General features: G+C 43.8%; 1 protein-coding gene across 1 annotated transcript; it reads left to right on the top strand.

The window, feature by feature from the left end:
* The first annotated feature begins 8,202 nt into the window (after positions 1-8,202).
* Positions 8,203-17,968, top strand: ERICH5 (glutamate rich 5). The gene is made up of 4 exons (XM_018074614.1): positions 8,203-8,323; positions 12,086-12,502; positions 14,448-14,561; positions 17,866-17,968. The coding sequence occupies exons 1-4, from the start codon at positions 8,203-8,205 to the stop codon at positions 17,886-17,888; spliced, it is 675 nt and encodes a 224-aa protein (XP_017930103.1). The 3' UTR covers positions 17,889-17,968.
* Positions 17,969-18,187: the final 219 nt, after the last annotated feature.

Below are 18,187 nucleotides of genomic sequence, written 5' to 3'. Positions count from 1 at the left end.
CTTTACCGTCACAGCCTCGGGGGAGCTTCGGACGCTGATGAGGGAAGCCCCTCGCAGGGAGAGTCCCAGGGGCCCGAGCTTTCCATCCTAGAATCACGGAGTCATAGAATGGCCTGGGTTGGAGGGGACCTCAAAGATCATCTCGTTCCAACTCCTCTGCCATGGGCAGGGACACCTTGTACTAGACAAAGTTGTTCAGAGCTCCACCCAGCCTGGGCTTGAGCACTTTCAGGAATGGAACATCCACAGCTGCTCTGGATGCACCTATTCGAAAGGTTCCTATTCCAAAGGTGCTTGTTTGGCCCTTTCAGGGAATATATTTAAAGGCACGCTCCTTCACAACTGTGTGCAGTGTTATGCAGCTTGTTACCTCACCTGGATGTTGGCCTACAGAGAGCACAGTCAGGCATCACAGAGCAGCATCCTGCCAGCCTGGCCTGTGCAAACTCTTGAAAATATTTTCAGTAGTATCTTGCCATTTGAGTACGATAACTAACTTTCAACTAGCCTGTAGAAACAGATAATTAGCACATCCTACAGTACAATATTTTAACAGGAAATCAAGGCAAGTTGTGGAGCAAAGATTTCTCTAAAGACTACACAAGTCTGAAAATGAAAAAGTCAGAACAGGAACACAACCTATTCCAGTGCCTCACCACCCTCACAGTAAAGAGCTTCCTCCCAATATCTGGTCTAATCCTACTCTCCTGTTTGAAGCCTTTCATCCTTGTTCTGCCACTTGTAAAAAGTCCCTCTCCATCTCTCTTGTGGGCTCCCTTCAGGCGCTGGAAGGCCATAATTAGGTTACCCCTAGGCCTTCTCCAGGCTAAACAATCCCAATTCTCATAGGAGAGGTGCTCAATTCCTCTAATCACCTTGGTGGCCTCCTCTGGACTTGCTCCAAAATGTCACTGTCCATCCTGTGCTGGATGCAGTACTCCAGGTGGAGTCTCATGGGAACAGAGTAGACAGTCCCCTTGGGGACTGTCACTTCTGATAGAGAGTTGATGTGGAAACTTATGGGATGGAGAAAATAAATCTCTTGGGTATCACAAGGCTCAGGGGACACACATGGTGGTCTGACTGCATGTCCCTGCTGTAAGCACTGAGCATTGCCTTGGTAAAGCAGCACTGCCTGCCTTCTGCCAGGCCTGGCAGCCCCTGCCTGCCCCTAGTTCTGCAGTAATCAGCAGCCTGTCCCAATGGGATACACCCCTGAGCTGCACAGTCACGTGAGTTTCAAGCATGGCAAGCCACTAAGCTCAGGTTCAGCACTGGGCACCCTCAGTGTACCTCTGGGGTTTGCCAGGGCAATGGGTCTGCTCTCCCACCAACTGTGCAATGTTCTTTTCCCACACTGAGCAGCTCAGTCCTTGCCTGTGCTGGAGTCACAGTGCAGGGAAACCTCCTCCTGCCCCTGTGCCCTCTGGAAACCACCAGCTTGAAAACTGTCTGTTTGAGCACAGACATGCTGGCTGTGAACATGGCCGTTACATGAGGTTCCCCTTTTTGATCCGAGGACAATTGTAGTCCATCCCACAGTATTGTCCAGCCTGGCTGGGCAGAGAGGCACAGAGAGCACGAGCTCAACTTGGCATTGCAGGGATGAGCAGTGTGGGACTTCAGGGTGAGAGTTTCGGGGATTTCCTGTGATGTCCCCAAAAGAAGGCCTGGGGATCCACCCACAGGACAGCAAGTCTGCTGCTGATGTGACTTCGTGCTCTGAAGACACACCACACCAGAAAGGCACCCCGGTGTATACATTTTCTCATGAAATTACATAGCAGAAGAGCTTTTCTAGACTCGCCTGGGTTAGCACAAGCACGGGAGAGTGCTGTGCTTGTTGGCTTTAGCAAGTTTGATGCCTTTGCTGATACAGGATATGTAACAAAAAACTAAAAAGCCAAGCCCAAACATGTTGTATTCAGTCATTCTAGTATGCTTATATTAATAGACCTTATTTCAAATAAGGCAAATCATTCATTGCAATATGCTGTTGTGCTTTTCTACTTCATGCTTACCTCCATGCTAACTTTTTTCTGGTCTATGATCACACACCTTACCAAAATATTTCCAACAGGATAACCTCACTGACAGGCAGCCTTTGGTCAAAATGCAAACCCTCATCCCAAACATTTTTTTCTGGGTAACAACCTTAGGTTTTGACAGATCAGTTTAAGCACGTAGATTAATACCTAAGCTATTTATGCTGAGATAAAGATGAGATAAAGCTAGGTTGGAAAAAATGTCACCAAACTTAAGTGGAGCTTAAATACCCCAGGTAAAACTCAGACATTGGTCCATCTCTAATGATAAAGTTCTCTGGGAATAATTTATATATTAAGCACATAAATGATATATATAGTATATAAATAGTACTGTAATAATGTTACGTTTTGATGTGTCTCTATAGTCTAATTTCTCTTACTGAAACAAAATAATTTCCATCCCTTTAGAGAGCATAATTAAATAAATTTTGAAGTATGCTTCAAACTTTTCTTTGGCAGCTGAAAACTCCTTTCTATGGCTCTTTCTTTTCTGTTCCTCTTCATCCCTGTGCTCCAGCACTCAGCTGCATTGCTGTTATTCCTACTGTCAAACTGTGACTTTGCTTTTAATTCTTTATACTTTTACCCGGTTGGTTGTGGTCTGGTGAAACATTAATTTTTTTTGCCTGTTGAAATTACTGGCAAGGGAATATAAAGTTCTGTGGGCTTCATGAAGTCCTCGGTGCCATTCCTTTCGACTATTCCATGTTTTATACCTTGCAAGATGCGGGAGTCATGCACGGCTCCGGGAGAGGGAGCTGTTTCCCAGGGTACCCTTGCAACCTTTGCTCAGATTAGGAGAGAAGGCAGTACTTTCCTTAGCACTTTATATAACTAGTTCTTTCCAGTGATGTGCTTTTTAAAAAACTCTGCATTTCCAAAAGAAATTTCTGACAGACACTTTGGTCACTGGACCCCAAATTCTGTCCCTAAATCAGGGTGAAATAAGGATTGGCAGAGGGGGTGGGAATACACGCAGGGATGGGCACTATTGTCTCTCATTCCCAAAATCTCCCTTCTGTGGCTGTGAAGGCCTTTCCTGGGGGTCTGTGGTCCATAAAATGTCCTTTATAAAGGCAAAGGGCAAGTCCAAGTCAGATGAAAACAACACTAGAAGAAAAAAAAGGCTTTGGCTCCACCAAAATTCCTTAAACAGTATTATACTGACACTTTTTTGTTAAAAATCAACAGCTGGGAGCAGATGGGCATTGACAGTGCAGCTGTTTGAGAAGCAAAGAAAGGGGGAAAGCACGTCAGGCAGAGTTTGGTACCCAGGCACCCTCAGCAAGGAATGCAGAGCTCCCCTCTACAATGAGGCTGTGATACATCAGAAATAGAAGAAAGGGAGGGAAGAAGTAGACAATGTCTCTATCTACGACAAACAAGTCTCACGATGGAAAGATCCAGGGAGCAACTGGAAACCTCAGGAAAACCAGTGTTACTTCTCCCAGCACTAAGAGCAGACACTGTGGTCTCATCCAGCCCTCCTGCCTGTCCCACCATGTTCAGCCAGGGAGATCTTCTCTGGTGGAGTCAGGTATTACTCCAGCCAAGGGGCTCTGCAGGCTGGTGCTCAGTTTGTCAGTGAAGATGAGCATGCAGGGAATGGAGAGTACTTAGGGAAAGCGAAGCCACTCCTCCTCCCCTACTGCTTCTCCCACCCTGGCCTTAGTCTGTGCTTACCTAGTAAGAGAGCAGGAACAGGGTTTCCAATGGAGAGGGAGATAACTTAATTCAGTCTGGAGAGCAGTGGTGTATAGTTAACTGAGAGAAAAGGTTGGAAAGGAAAAAGAGAAAAGGAGAATGAGAAAAAATCATTCTGAAGTCTGAAAAATGAGCAGTACACAGGCACCCTATGGCACAGCCTGGGGTGGATCATTCTGTTAAATTCTCTGAACTTCTGAGATCTTCATAAAGCTGAAGTGGCAGCACTGCTGACCTTGTGAGAAAGTGGGGATCACTCTGACAGCCAGAGATGTAGAGGAACATCTGAAGCTGTACCCCTGCTTAGCCCCCTTCCCTGATCGTCAGCAGACAACGGGTAGAGTTCCTTGACAGAGCTGCCAGGTCCCTGAAGCAGTAACCCGTTGCCAGCAAAGTTCAAGGAAATGTTGTGTGATGTGACAGTGGAGGGGGGGGGGCTTTTGATCTGCTAAAGGTGCTGAAAGGAGGACAACAGATCTACAGCTGCCCTTCAGGTGCCAGAAGTCACACGCTAACCCTGAAAGATGACGTTCAATTCAAAAAAGAAGACCAATCTTTTGAAAAGCTAGGCCTATATCTTTATTTTACCAGTATGAATAGAACATACTATTTTGATAGGATGTAAATATGCAAAAATACAATCCTGCTTTTTCTTAGATTTATAGTCTGGTCAAGTCTCTGCACATTATGCAACCACATTGTGTGAACACCTGCAGCCATTATTTTCTACTTTTGCACATCAGAGCTATTAAAAGTGACAGACTGTGTTCTCTGATAATCATCACATTTACAGTGAATGCAAACATGTTCATCTGGTTTTCACAGGGTCATGCACCGAACTATCCCCTGTATTGTCAGGCAGACAAATGCAGCTCATTTCAGATTGCTGGGAATTCGAAATCCCAGTAAGGCACAGGTCCAACACATCTGTATGCAAACCTCTCCTTGGCCACCCTTGCATCAGCTTTAAAATGAGAAAGGAAGGAAGGAAAGAAAGGAGTTGAGTAGGAAAATGGGTCAAGTGCTGAAAGGCTATCTCATTAGGGAACAGGGAAAATCTTGAGGTTAAATACAATCTATTGTGAATACCTGGATATCTGCACAACTTGGGTAGATTTTCAGCCAGTGAAAGCATGCTTAGAAGTGTGTGTGTATGCACATACATAAACATATACATATATAAACACATACATTTGGATACCTAGATGTGTAGCCAGCTTAAATACAGTGCCAGTACAACAAGATACTGCATTTTCTAAGAGCCACATTGTGCAGAAATTCATAGGTGTGGATATCTAAACATAGCGACTAATTTGATAAGAAAATCTTCAGGTTGCCTCCTTTCCAGGAAATTACAAGGTGTGTCCTAGGAGGTAAGTTTCCAGGTCATTGCATCCCATGCAAAACAAAACAGCCATTTCAGAAGGCAGTTCTTAGCATCACAGAAAAGCCTTCAATGGAGCTACACAAATTTGGATCAGTGGAACATTTGGCCTGAATTATCTGACACAATAAACATTTTAGAATACTTTATTGCCTGGTTAGGTGCTGGTCTTTCTGTACAGAATAGCCAGAGAGCTGAGAAAAGAAATCACAAAGAAGAAAACTCATGATTAACATAATGTTATGAAAAGTCACTGTGATTTGGGAAGTCCCAGGATTTGGGACTATCAGAAAATAGATAATAAATTTAATAGCTGCAGCAGGAATAGTACTCAAAATTTTCAATAGCTAGTGAGTCTGCAATGAGTGCAACAAGTTTGATCATGGAGTACTGGCCTGGGGAACCTAAAAATTGCCAGGGCCTTGGAAATTTGCTTTTGGAAGTGTACTGCTGCTTGTATATAAGAGGTCATAGGTATTTGATGCTTTACTGCTGGAGAAATAGCTATCCCTGAACACTCACAGTTTACATTTAATTTTAATTTCCCAATTTATATTCCTGACTAAAATAGTTTTCCTTTGTAAAAACTAACTAATTTGAGATGATTGTTTAGTTTATTTGCTGTTAAAGGGGGGGGTTTTAGCTACTTTTGTACTGCCTTCATTTGGGGCAGTACCAGGGTGGTTCAGATTAGAGAAGGCAGGGAGCCTGTGGAGAGGTGCCTTGCTCAGGAAAATAGATGGGAAGGCTACCAAGAATTTTCATCTCCCAACATCATACTGCAGCCACTGGATCACTTGCAGTAGTTTCTTTGGGACTCTGTACAAGCTCTGTACAATTTTGTGCTCCCAAAAGGTAGGACAGTGGCACAGAGGCAGCTGCAGAGCAGCATGTAGTTATCCTCCAGGAATGTGTTTGTGATGAATACTCTGCAGAGGGCACACATTGTCCAAGCCTGTCCTGGTATGTAGCAAAACAGCTGATACACTGAGGTGCAGCCTTGTCCTGCCACAGCCCCACCCATATCAGCTCCAGCACTGGCTCTGTTGGACTCTTCCTGCTGAAAACGTGCAACTTTTCCTTCACTCATGGGAGGAGGAAAGAAGACCATGAAATCATTATTTAGTGATTCTGGGAGTCACCTCCCAAATGGCATTTGGGTTTTCATTCCTATTTCTGTATTTTGTCCAAGGCCTGTTTAAGGAACGTGAAGTACAGACCCACCTTGGTTCCCTCGGTGAGCCTGTGGCTGCCAATACATGCCCCCACATGTGTTCCCTCTGGCCTCATAAATCTTGGATGCCTTTCTCCGCTATTTAAGTTAGATGGATAGTAGGTGCACTCTGCACAGCTTACCCTTTGGCTAGGACACGGAGGGAAGCAGGTACAAAGCTCCTCAAGCAAGAGTAGGAATTGAATGTAGCTTTCCCTCAGTCTCCAGTGCTCAATGAGTCCGTCCAGGTGGCCCATCCTCCTTCCTTTATTCTCTGAAAGATCATAGAAGAAAAGTGGGAAATCAGATATGTTTGCCATCCCTTCCTTTCGTATGTGCTGCCTCCAGGTAGCTTCCTCAGCTGTCAGTACTCCTTCAAGTCACAGGTACTTCTACTTTCCTACCTGTGGCAGCAGAGCAGTGAGGTGCCTGGGCATCTTCATTTGTGCTGTGCAGGGAACCCACATGTGCTGTATAGGGAACTCATTCCCTCATTCCCACCAAAGCACACTCAGGATTTTACACCAGCAGCATGAATATTAAATATTTCTGAAACTAATTTTTAAGTTGCTAAGCCCTTTGTTGCACTTCTGCTTTTGCCCTTAAATACCCTTAAATACTTTGCTGATGCTAAAGTTACCAGCATTTCACCACCAAGTGTCTGATTAAAATCTTATGTATAGCCATGGAGAAATCCATATAGCCTACAGGATTTTTTCTGTTATTTTTAAAAAGGGTCCTGAAAATTAACTTAAACAGAGGAAGTAGAGGTTATTGCAGAAGTTATTGGAGTGATTGCTACTGCTCCATCTTGGCTGTGGGACATTGCACACTCTGGACAAATGTCCAAAGACAATATGATTTGTCTGGACAAGTTTCTGGATGGATAAAAAATGTTCATTTAGAAGAATGGGTGATTAGTCTAAATTTGAAGGACATAATGAAACATGTGTTGGGTGCAATAATTGCTTATGCAAGAAAATGTGTGGCAAACATTCTTCATTCTTACTCTCTGGAAACTTTTCAGGCCACCTGGACTTTCCTGGACATCTGCTGATTTGCCTACATGCAAGTATAAAAATCATGTTATCTTTATTTTATCTTTAAGGCTCATGGTAAGGATGTTGTAGGTAGCTGCTGAATCCAGAGGAATCTCCAGCCCAGGGGTTCTTTCTTGCCTTCCAGTTGCTGAGACCCCAGAGGTCTCCCTCTCCTGTACCACGAATGCATCCACTCCTGTTCCCGTTTGTAGGGAGGGCCGGTGGGGACGCTGAGGTCCCTGTGTGTGTACGAGCACACACCCCCGGCACGCCTCTACCACATACACCTTAAGTGCAGATAACCCAGTCCTGCTGCTCCTCTCTGCTGGTCCGGATTGGGGTTCCCTACAGAAACCCCACACCCTCTGTGTCAGGTTCATAAGCTCAGCCACAGTCACGGCCCCCCAAACATCAGCATGGCCTTCAAATCTATCTGATATCCCCCTCCAGACCCGGACCCTCTTACCCGGAATTATGGGTCTCCTCGATACCAACCTGGGGCGAAGCTTGCTCGTGAGGTTTACGTACACAGCCCCAGGGTTAAACTCACGGGGCACACGGACCTGCAGTCCCCCCTCCTCGGCTGCTGCCACTCACACCTTCTGGCACCCGCACACGGCGCTGAAATCCGCCCCCGGGGCAGGGACGACCGCGGCGGTGGCCCGGGCTGAACCGCGGGGGTGGGTGTGTTTTAAGGCTCCATCGCCGGGGCCGCCCCCCCGCTCCGTCGGTCGATGATGCCCGACTCCCCTCCAGCCGCTCCTCACTCGCCCCGGTCCCGTCGGGAGCGGCTGCAGCGCCGCCCGCCCCGCCATGGGCTGCTCCAGCAGCGCTCGCAGCCGCCCCCAGGAGCCGCCGCCGCCGCGGGGTGAGCCGGGCCGGGGTGAGCTGGACCGGGATGAGCTGGGCCGGGGGGTGCAAGCGGGTGCTGAGGGTGGGAGGCCACGGTGCTCTCAGCCGCGGGGTGGTCCCGTCCCGTCCAGCCGCGGGTGCGCGACCCGCAGAAACCCCGCGGGGCAGGAGCCCGTCGGGCTTCTCCCGGCTTTCAATTCTGCCTGAGCTGTGGATGGAACTGCGCTCCGTGAGCGATGCTTCGAAACTGCTGTTTCTTGTGAATGAATGCCTAAGTCCCCTTCCGCTCCTTTCGGCCAGCTTGTTTGTTTGTTTGGTTTTTAATTTCCAGACAGGTCCTGCTGTTGGCCGTTTCGTGTAGTACCTATTCAACCCAGTGCCTTCCCCCCCCTTTGAAAGAATAGCGAACTAGCAATACCTGACCCCACTATCCTTCCTGGTTTTTGACAAAATCCACCCCCGACACCGTTTGCAGCACCGGCAATGCTCCTGTGGCTTTGACTGGCTCAAGTCACAGCAGACTAATTTTGTGTGCAAGGTGTATTTGTAGAATGTTGCATAAGAATATCCTTGCTATTCAGTCGAAATAAAATAAAACTTTGTTTCCCTATTCATCACACTTAGCTATTTGCTCCAAGGATGGTTTGGAAACGTTTTCATATGAGCCTGCATGCTACAGTTACAGATATTGGCTTCTCGAGAAACATACTTCCTGAAGGCATATACATAAATGCTGTTTGCACTTAATTTTGCTGCATTTCTTTCTTATATTCTCGCGTTATAAGTACTTGCTGTTATTTTGGCTGCAGTATCCATGTTTTCTATATGGGTTTATTTTCCATATGTTGTCTGGCAATGCTGTGGCTTGTGACTGCAGAGACCATAGCAGGTTGTATGGGGTGAGTGTTGTCGGTGCCACTACAGAGCCAACATACATTTGCAAACTGAGGAGCCCAGCTGAAAGTACCCAGCAGAAATCTCTTTATCCTGTGCCTGCTGTCTTGTTCACCTGGTCAATGTACCAATTCCTCTGCCTTTCTGTCCTCCACTGAAAGATGTTCGCACAGGAACACTGAAGGGCTCAGGGAAATAACTGAAGTAATTTATTTTGAGTATTCTAACAATTCTGTCTAGACACCTGTTCATGTCAGGATAGGTTATGAAATGTAATAAATATGTAAGTTAATGTCATGTTAAGGATGAAGTGCAGTTTGTAATTACAGATGAAAGATCTCCATTAATTGGGCAGTTACCAGCCAGATATGTTAATAATTTTAAATCTAGTTTAATAAGAAAGGACAATTTGAAAAAAAAACTTATCCGAAGATGTTAGTGTGGGGAAATGTACATTTAATGTATAAATGTATTTAAAATAAAATTAATTTTATTTAATGTATTTAATAAAAACAAAAATCTGAGGCTTTTCCAAAAGGAAAGAAAGAAGGCAAAGGGAAAAATACTGTTGCCATGACCCACTTAAATTCACTGTATTTGTCATTGTTTTTCCAGCCGAAATTATCTACAGCAGGGAAAATAAAAATTATAAATTTTAAAATAAAACAAAACTAGCCAGAATCCTAGGAATGTTGATTGCCACATGAGGTTCATTCTTCTGGGGGATAAAGGTATTGAATAGATTACTGTGAGGATTTTTTTTTTTCCGTATTAGGGAATTCTTTGCATTTCAGATGAGAGCAGAGGAATGCTTCCAGGGTTTCCAGCAGTGCAGATCTCATGTTGCATGGCAGTATTTTATAAATCCAATTTATATAAAACATCTTGATGAAGAGAAGGCTAGCTGGAAGTTACAAGGCTGATATTTATAGAAGCTGCAGGAGATTCCCAGTAATAACAGGTCTGAGGTTTGTTTTTTTTACTGCTAACAACAATTGAAAACGTTCTAATTTGAATGGCTCATTTATTTCTGTCCATAAGTTTTAAATGCTCCTGACACCAAGCAAGGTGAAGGCGTTTAGAAGTGTCCAAAGAGATGAAAAATAAGAATGTGAAAAGATTAAGTCTCTGGTCTCTGAGCATACATTGCTTTTTTTTAATCACTGCTTAGAGTAGCTTTAGGTTAAGATTTACTTGCTGTTATTTCAATTGGGTATCTGTTTCACCTTGAGCTTCATGTTAGGAAAATGAGTGCCTGGAAGACGAGGTGTGATAGAGATCAAGAGAAGGTAATCAGGGGAAATATATTTGCTGTTTCTTGTAACACAAGAACTGTCACTCAATGAAATCACTTGCATCAGGCTTAAAACCAGCCAGAATGTGTTTTGCAGGGGGTATAAGTGGGCTGCAGCTCTCATTGCCACTGGTCATGGGGGAGGCTGAGAGTAAATGGATTAAAAAAGGGCTTGGGCAGGTTGACAGAGGAATGTCCACTGATGGACTGAAGCTCAGCCCCGTGGGTTGGGACCATCTGTCCTTTCCCTGTCCCTTGGCAGCTGTCAGGGGCTGGTGCTGCCCTTTGGGGGCTCTGTGGTCTAACATGCGTAGCTGAACTTATCTCCTGTTGTTCAAGTTGTGTTATAAATAGCCATATCTATGTGGATTTGGAGGGCATGGTTGGAACTTGGATGGGTTTACAGATCTTGGGACAAATGAGATTTTATCTATGTTGTAGTCAAAGTTGCTTTCTGTCCATCTTGACAGTCCAGATTCCCAGTTCTTGCTCTTCTTCCTGCTTAGCTATCCTTCCCTGTTTCTCTAGGCACATGCTGACTAGGTGACACTTGCTGGCAAGGTGTTTTGTTTGAATGCCTCAAAAGAGCTGTGAAGTTATTTTAAAGCAGCAGTATTCAAGCAGCTGTTTTAAGAGCAGGAGGTATTACATTTTTTTGCTGTTCATCTATGTCTGTATGATCACGCATAGATGTGTTCATCTGTGAACAGTATCATATGATTCTGCTTACTGGCTTTGACAAAGCAATCATAATTTTCTCAGAAAATAACATTTTTCCAGTTGTGTAATTATTATATAAACATTTCATACATGATTACTAGGGTTTTCATCCTGGCATTCCTTTGAAGAAGGTTAACAGCAAGCTCTTGTCAAATTGAATTTAATCAGAACATTATTAAATCAGTCTGATAGGTAGGTATAACTCATTTTGAGTCTTCAACTTTCATACTTAAATACCTGTCAGAGTAATTTTGTCAGTTCTTTATTCATAATTCTTTTCTGCCAAAACCCATTGCTTTACTGGCCAATAAGTTGATGAAAGATGAAAGAAGTGGAAGTTAATTTGTTTAGGCTTCCTGTTATTGATTTTTTTATTAGACAGAGCATACTCTAGTAGTTTGGTATTGAAAAAGACAGACAAATCAGTTTTTGTTTTAAGAAGTGGGCACTGCTCGTCCTTCAGAATGAGAACATTCTCAGGGTTTTTCATTGAGCCCACTTGGAGGCACCACCAGAATTTTTCCACGTGCAGCCCAGACCAGAGCTCCCTCACACTCATCACATTGATCCTGTGCTTGGTTTGGGGCAGGATAAGGTGCTTCCTTGCATAGTGTCCCGTCACCTGCAAACCACCTGCACACTTCAGATATATAAGGCAAAATGTAATAGGACAGTGACCTGTAAACAGGTCGGCTCTCTTCATATAAAAATATATTATATGCTTCAAATGAAAACTTCCTTTTAGTGTAAGAGCAGCACCATCTTCTATGGGATATTTGTGGATATGTGCAGCACACCTGTGAGAGGGTATGTTCCTAGCCAGGAGGGAGCTCTTTGACAGGTAGTGCTTATGTGGTTCACTGTGGGTTTAATTTTCATTGAGCTTACTACTCACCAATTCTCTTTTTTCTTTCTTTGCCCTTCTGCAACTAAAAGCATCATCAGGTGCAAACACCTTGACTGCAGACAATCATGAAACCATAGCTGACCAAACACAGTTGGACCCAGAAGAGGATGTGAGCCTTGCCTCTGAGGAGACAAACCTAGGAGAGCATCTGCCAGGAGAGGAGGCTGCAGCCATGATTCTGGATGTTGAGGAGAAAACCGATTCAGTCACTAAAAGGGAGGAGCCGGAGGGCACCGAGCCCCTGCCTGCAGGAGCAGAGGAAAGCTCTGAGCTGCCTTCTGTGTGGAGAGAGGAGGGCAATGGGCCTTCACCTGCAGCACCAGAAGATGTTGGGGCACCATCACCAGGACCAGCTGAGGACAGTGGGCTGGTAGAGGGCAGTGACAGCTCTGTAGTGGAAGTCATGGATAAAGTACATATTACTGAAGAGGACCACCTCATTGAGGGTAATATTTGTACTTTCATAAATTCAGGAGACCGAATTTTGCCTCCAGAGACATCTGTGTGGGTACTTTTGACTTTACTAAGAGCCTCACAAGAGCTTCTGGAGTCAGAATTTGGTCCTGGAAGCCTGTACTATGTGGAGCGTAGAAGAATGTGGGTGAGGAAGCCTCAGATTTACAAGTCCAAGCTGTAATAAATTTAATCAGCATTTCCAGTCATTATCTCTGCTACTTCATTTCATGTCCTTTTTGTTCTTAGCAGGTAAAATGCCCCACCGTACCCCTCATTTAAAACATTGTGTCTCTGTATAGCTCAGACACATTCCTTAATATTTGCAGAGCCCAAAGCTCCGTTACTTAGTCACATGTATTAATTATAAAGCAACTCTCCCTGGGCACATAAAGTTGGAGGCTGCCTGGATGTGTAAGAAAAAGCATCTCTGATGTATGCCTGGCATATCCAGTCTGTCCTAGAGCCTTGGCTACTAGACAAGCTAAATAGAAGTAGTAGCAGAGGGACATTGGGCTGGGTTTTCAAAAAATGTCTGGAGATGACTAGCGGTGGAGGAAGGCTGCATGAGGAGGCAGTGGTGTCTGAGATGGCAGATATTTCCATGTGCAGTGAGAGGGACCTTTAGTGGGAGATGTGCTTGTTCCTGAAAATTGTAGGCTATGCTCATCTTTGGGTTGGTGCCCAGCTGCATGGACTGCACATGCAAAAGGTGAACACTTCACAGGAGGAGTCGAATTTCTCTTGAATTGTACAAAGTAGCTTGGTAAGGAGTCAGATACATCCTGGGGGAGCTTTTTTTCAGGGAACAAGCAGGCGAAGCACAAAGAGGAACATTTCTTTGCAAGGAAACATGGTATCAGCAGCCTTCCTCACTCCACATTTGCCTTGAAGAAATGCAAGGTGCAGGAGAAGGACTGGTCTGTGTGAAGTCCAGAACCAGTTACACACGCTTCCACTAATCCTGTGGCTTTGCTCTGCATGTCTCTGAACTGGCTGTATAAATCTCACTCTTTGCATTCCAGTAGCTGAGCAGGGTGGTTGACTTACTTTGTCCTCTCCTGTGTCTCTCCACAAAAGAATTTTGAAGTTTCCTCTACATAACATGGGCATCTATCCTCAGGCATACAGCCTCATTTTATGTAATGAGTAAATGACAGGATGCTCACCTGTTAAACACACAGTCTTGCCCAGTTGCAAACTCATTAATCACGATTTCTAAGCCTCAGGGCAGAATGCTGAAGGCAGAGCAGCACACACTGAACATTGCTCTGCCACCTCATGTCTGTGCAAACACATTTACAGTTGACTGTTTGGCTGAAGATGAGTCATGGGGCTTTGAGCACCAAATGAAGTGTGAAGACTTTAGGAAAAAGAGTTTTGCTCCTATTACTTCCAAGCTAGATGTAATATCTTAACTTGTGTGCATTCTCTTTCCACGAGGTATATGATGAAGAGTCTTTACATTTTTATGCTATGGTGCACAGGATACTTAGCATTTGTTTCACTTTCCTTTATTCTTCCACAGCTGTGTGAGGAAATGAATCAGGGACCAACTTCCCAGGGAAAGCACAAATTCAACCAAACTGGCACATTACCATGTTTTCTATATCCATTTTGTTCCAATTGCAAATAAAACTGCACATATATAAAATAAAATCCAGGAAAAATAATTTGAACAGAAATAGTACTCATGATGTCTTTTGGATATAGCATCAAGGGGATTTTGTGAAAGCATAAGGAGAACTTCATGGGCATGAGGCATGCATATAGCTGGATGGGATCATCCTCTTTGTTGTCTATGGATTCATTCAGGGGTACCTTGGTAAGGGGCATTGGAGAGCTGACAAAGCAAAATTAGGTTTACAGAAAGGAGCTGGGGCGCTTGGTGCTTTTCTCAGTGGATGCTAATTTGATCTCCATGGTTACCATTCCCAGGTGAGACGGGAGAACAGGTGGAAACTGAGCTGCTCAGTGAGACAGTAAGTGGAGGGCCTGAAACAAAAGAAGAAACAGGAGAAGCTGTGGATAGTGCAGCAGCGACAGAGATGGGTACGTTGACAGAGGAGGGAAGGACCACATGGGTTATTGTTTAGGAGACAGAAAATACTGTATTGTCCTTAATGAGCACTTCTTGTCATTCCCCTACCAGCAGGCAGCTGCTTTCTGCATTTTAACACGAGAGCATCATAAATACTTTTGTTTACATTAAGAGACATTTTTGGAAGCAATCAATTGGAAGTCATGCTTTTTACATGGGTCATCTTTATACAATACATGAGCCTTACCAGAGATAAATTATCCAGATTTGGAGAGTATGCTAGACTGTGACATGCAGTCTTGGAAAATAAAAACCTGTGTTAAAATCATGACTCTGCTCATTATTATTTGCAGGCTTCTTTTTGTGAGCTAAGCCTTAAAGCTGCTTTGTGATTTCCATTCTATGTCAGTCATTTTAGATCCCCTCGTTCTTCGTATCAGTTGGAATCAGCAGTGTGGTGCTGCAGTGAAAGCACATTGCACAACAAATGTAGTCACATGGTGGGAAGAAAAAGTCAGAGGCCAAATAAAGTGCCTTTGAAAATTCATCACACCAGTGAAGAGAAAAATTCGAGGAGATGGGATTATCCCTCTGGCAGACTTTGAAATTATGGTCACAATTCTGTCAACACAGTCTTTCTGCAAAAGTTATTTCTTTTTCTTCCTCCACGTTCACTAAGAATCCCACACTCAAGTCCATCACATAAGGTGATTACATGCCCCAGAAGACAGAATTAGAATAATAGAATTATTTAAGTTGGAAAATACTTCTAAGATCATTGAGTCCAACTGTTGACCCATCACTGCCAGGTCCACCAGTAAACCACGTCCTTAAGTTCTACATCCACATGTTTTTTAAACACTTTCAGGGATGGTGATTCCACCACCACAGATTACCCTGTGGTATTGCTGAAATGTGAAAAGGGATGAGCAGGCAACACAGGCACCTCTTCTCTTCCCCTGTTGAACTTATTGCATGATGAAACCATCTTTCCCCTCTCCCCTCTCTCCTAACCACCATTTGTAGCTATGCTCAAAATCTCTCCGGGATAGTGAGTATTTCTGTAATTGAGGACAGCTTTAGCAGAAAGGGTAGTAGACACCTTACACCAGTGCCTTTCATGACTTCCAAATGAAGCTCTTGCACCTGGGATGAGAAGTTTTTGGTTCCTTCCCAATGCTAGCATACACCAGTATATGCTAGAATACGTCAGCTTTGAGCTCCCAGCAGCAAGCCGGCTTGTTCCACTTGTGCTGCAAGACTAAGGAAAATGTTTTTCAGCACAAGCACTGCAGCCTGGAAGACCAGTAGGGTGATGGTCCAGCAGTTTGGTCAAAGTATAAGTGCCTTTATGACTTTGTGATTACTCAAGTAAAATTAGATCAACAGTGATAAAACAAAAAAAATTACTCACCTCCCTTTAATTTTCATGTTTGGCAGTTGCTCCCCTTTATACTGCTACTTATTAAGCTAGCCTGTGGGGACAAGCAGGTGTTGGCCACTGACAAGTGTGCTTTTGCAGAATTTTTAGATTTATGCCATATAGCTTTGCTTATGAAGTCAAAACAATTCTATTCAATCACATTTTTAATGTCTTGCCCATATGCTTTTGCAAAGAATTATCTCTCTGTGCTGAGTTCAGCAAAGCACTTGATTCTGGGAGAATCAAAGAACAGTTTAAAGAACAGCTTCCTGCTCCTGAAGAGAATCATAGAAAGGCTTGTATTGGAAGGGACCTTAAAGATCATCTAGTTCCAGCCCTCCTGCCATTAGATCAGGTTGCTCAGGGCACCATCCAACCTGGCCTTGAATACTTCCAGAATCCAGAAATTTCATCATGTGATAATTACAGCTTTATTGAAATACTTTCTGCGTTTTCCTGCTTTGACAATATTCTCCTCAACAGTTTTGTAGGGAAGCAGAAAAAGCAGCCCTGCTTCTGTGTCTGTAATGCATTTCAGATGATAGGAATGCATTGATGCACACAGCTCAGAGAATGGCTGCGGGCAAGAGGAGAAAACAATGTTAAGAATGGAATAGTGACCATTTAAACCTGGGATGCTGTTGTGTAAGGGAGCAATTCTTTCATCTTGAAAGGATATTGAAGAACTAAAACAAGATTCTGGGCAGGGAAACAGAATGGCTTAAGGGAATGAAAAAATTCTTATTTTGAGAGACATCAAAACCATTCAGAGCCTTGCCTCTGAGAGGGTACAGCTAAGAGGATATGAGCTTTTCCTAGTGCAAAAAAATATTGCTCTAAAGGTGGCTGCAATCCATCTCTGAACGAATGCTCAGTGAATTAAAAAAATTCAAAACCATTAAAGGTAGTTGGTTATTTTTCATGCTACATTAGCCATCTTCATGCTAATTAACTGTCTTTGTCACAGTCAGTCACTGCAGTTGGATGTCTGTCACTCAACTTGATTCCCATGCAAATTTCCCACCTTCCCACCCTCATGGAACACCATTATTCACTATGAGGAGGTGCCATGTTCTCATGTTCCCAATCTATCCTTGCAGCATCTTCTGGCTGGGAAAGAAGTACTTTGAGTTTGGGTGGTCTGACACTGTGATTTCAGCCAATCATCCCCTTGGCCACTTTTTTTTTAGCTATCAAGGAAGCCAGTGAGCCTCAGAACTTCTCAGCTGCTGCTGGTTAACATCAGTAGTTTCAGGAGCTGGTTCCCCAGCCATACTTGGTCACGGAATGGCTAAGGCAGAAAGGTGCCTCTGAAGCTTGTCTAGTCCTGCTCAAAGCAAGGTCAGCTGTAACAGGTTGTCCTGTTGAGTTTTGAATCCCCAAGGACGGAGATTCCATAAATTGTGGGCAGTCAATTCTCATCAGTCAATTGTCCTTAGAGAAAAAAAAAAGAAAATATTTTCTTATATTTAATACTCAGTTACTTGAATTTATGCCCTATGTCTCTTGTCCTTATTTAAGATTTAATGTCCATGAGATGCCTGCCTCTATGTCAGATATGACTGAAAGGATCTAGTGATTTCAAAAGTTAAGAGAAAAGGCAGCAGGGTGGGGAGGAGCATGAGACTGTTGCAGCATAATACAGAGGTGATGTTAATGTCTGTGAGAGGAAGACTGTATGAACATGATGGGGCAAGAGGAAGCAGAGCCAGTGGCTGCTTGTGGTCATTTCAGGTCGACACAGAACATTCTTACAGATCTGGGAGAAGAACAGATACTCCCTTCATCCTGTGATGCTTCCAGGGAACTTTCACTTTGAATTCTGTGAGATGTTGTGAATATCAAGTTGTACCTTCAATGAATCGCTAAATTAATTTTTCCATGTGTTTCAGAGACAGCTAATAACAAGGAATAGAAGTTATGTCTTTATGAACATCCTCTTCTTGGGCCTGCTCTTCTGTCCACATGAACATTTTAAAATTTTATTGGGTTGGGAAGATAGAAAAGCTTTTATGGATTGAGCCACAAGCTACAGACACATGAATAAAAGGCATCAGAAAAAGTTTTACATAATGTAAATATTCTTTAGTTCAAGCTGCCAAGATTTCAAGTGTTTGAAATACCTAAACTTTCACCACCCTGCCACAGAGTGCCTTCTGTACACAGTGGGATAATTTTCCAACAGCAGTATAACCATTCAGTTTTCAATTAGGA

The sequence above is a fragment of the Manacus vitellinus genome, unplaced genomic scaffold (genome assembly GCF_001715985.3).
Source record: "Manacus vitellinus isolate BGI_N305 unplaced genomic scaffold, ASM171598v3 scaffold_1_pilon, whole genome shotgun sequence".
Taxonomy (NCBI): Eukaryota; Metazoa; Chordata; class Aves; order Passeriformes; family Pipridae; genus Manacus; species Manacus vitellinus.
This window is presented reverse-complemented; position numbering and strand designations above follow the sequence as displayed.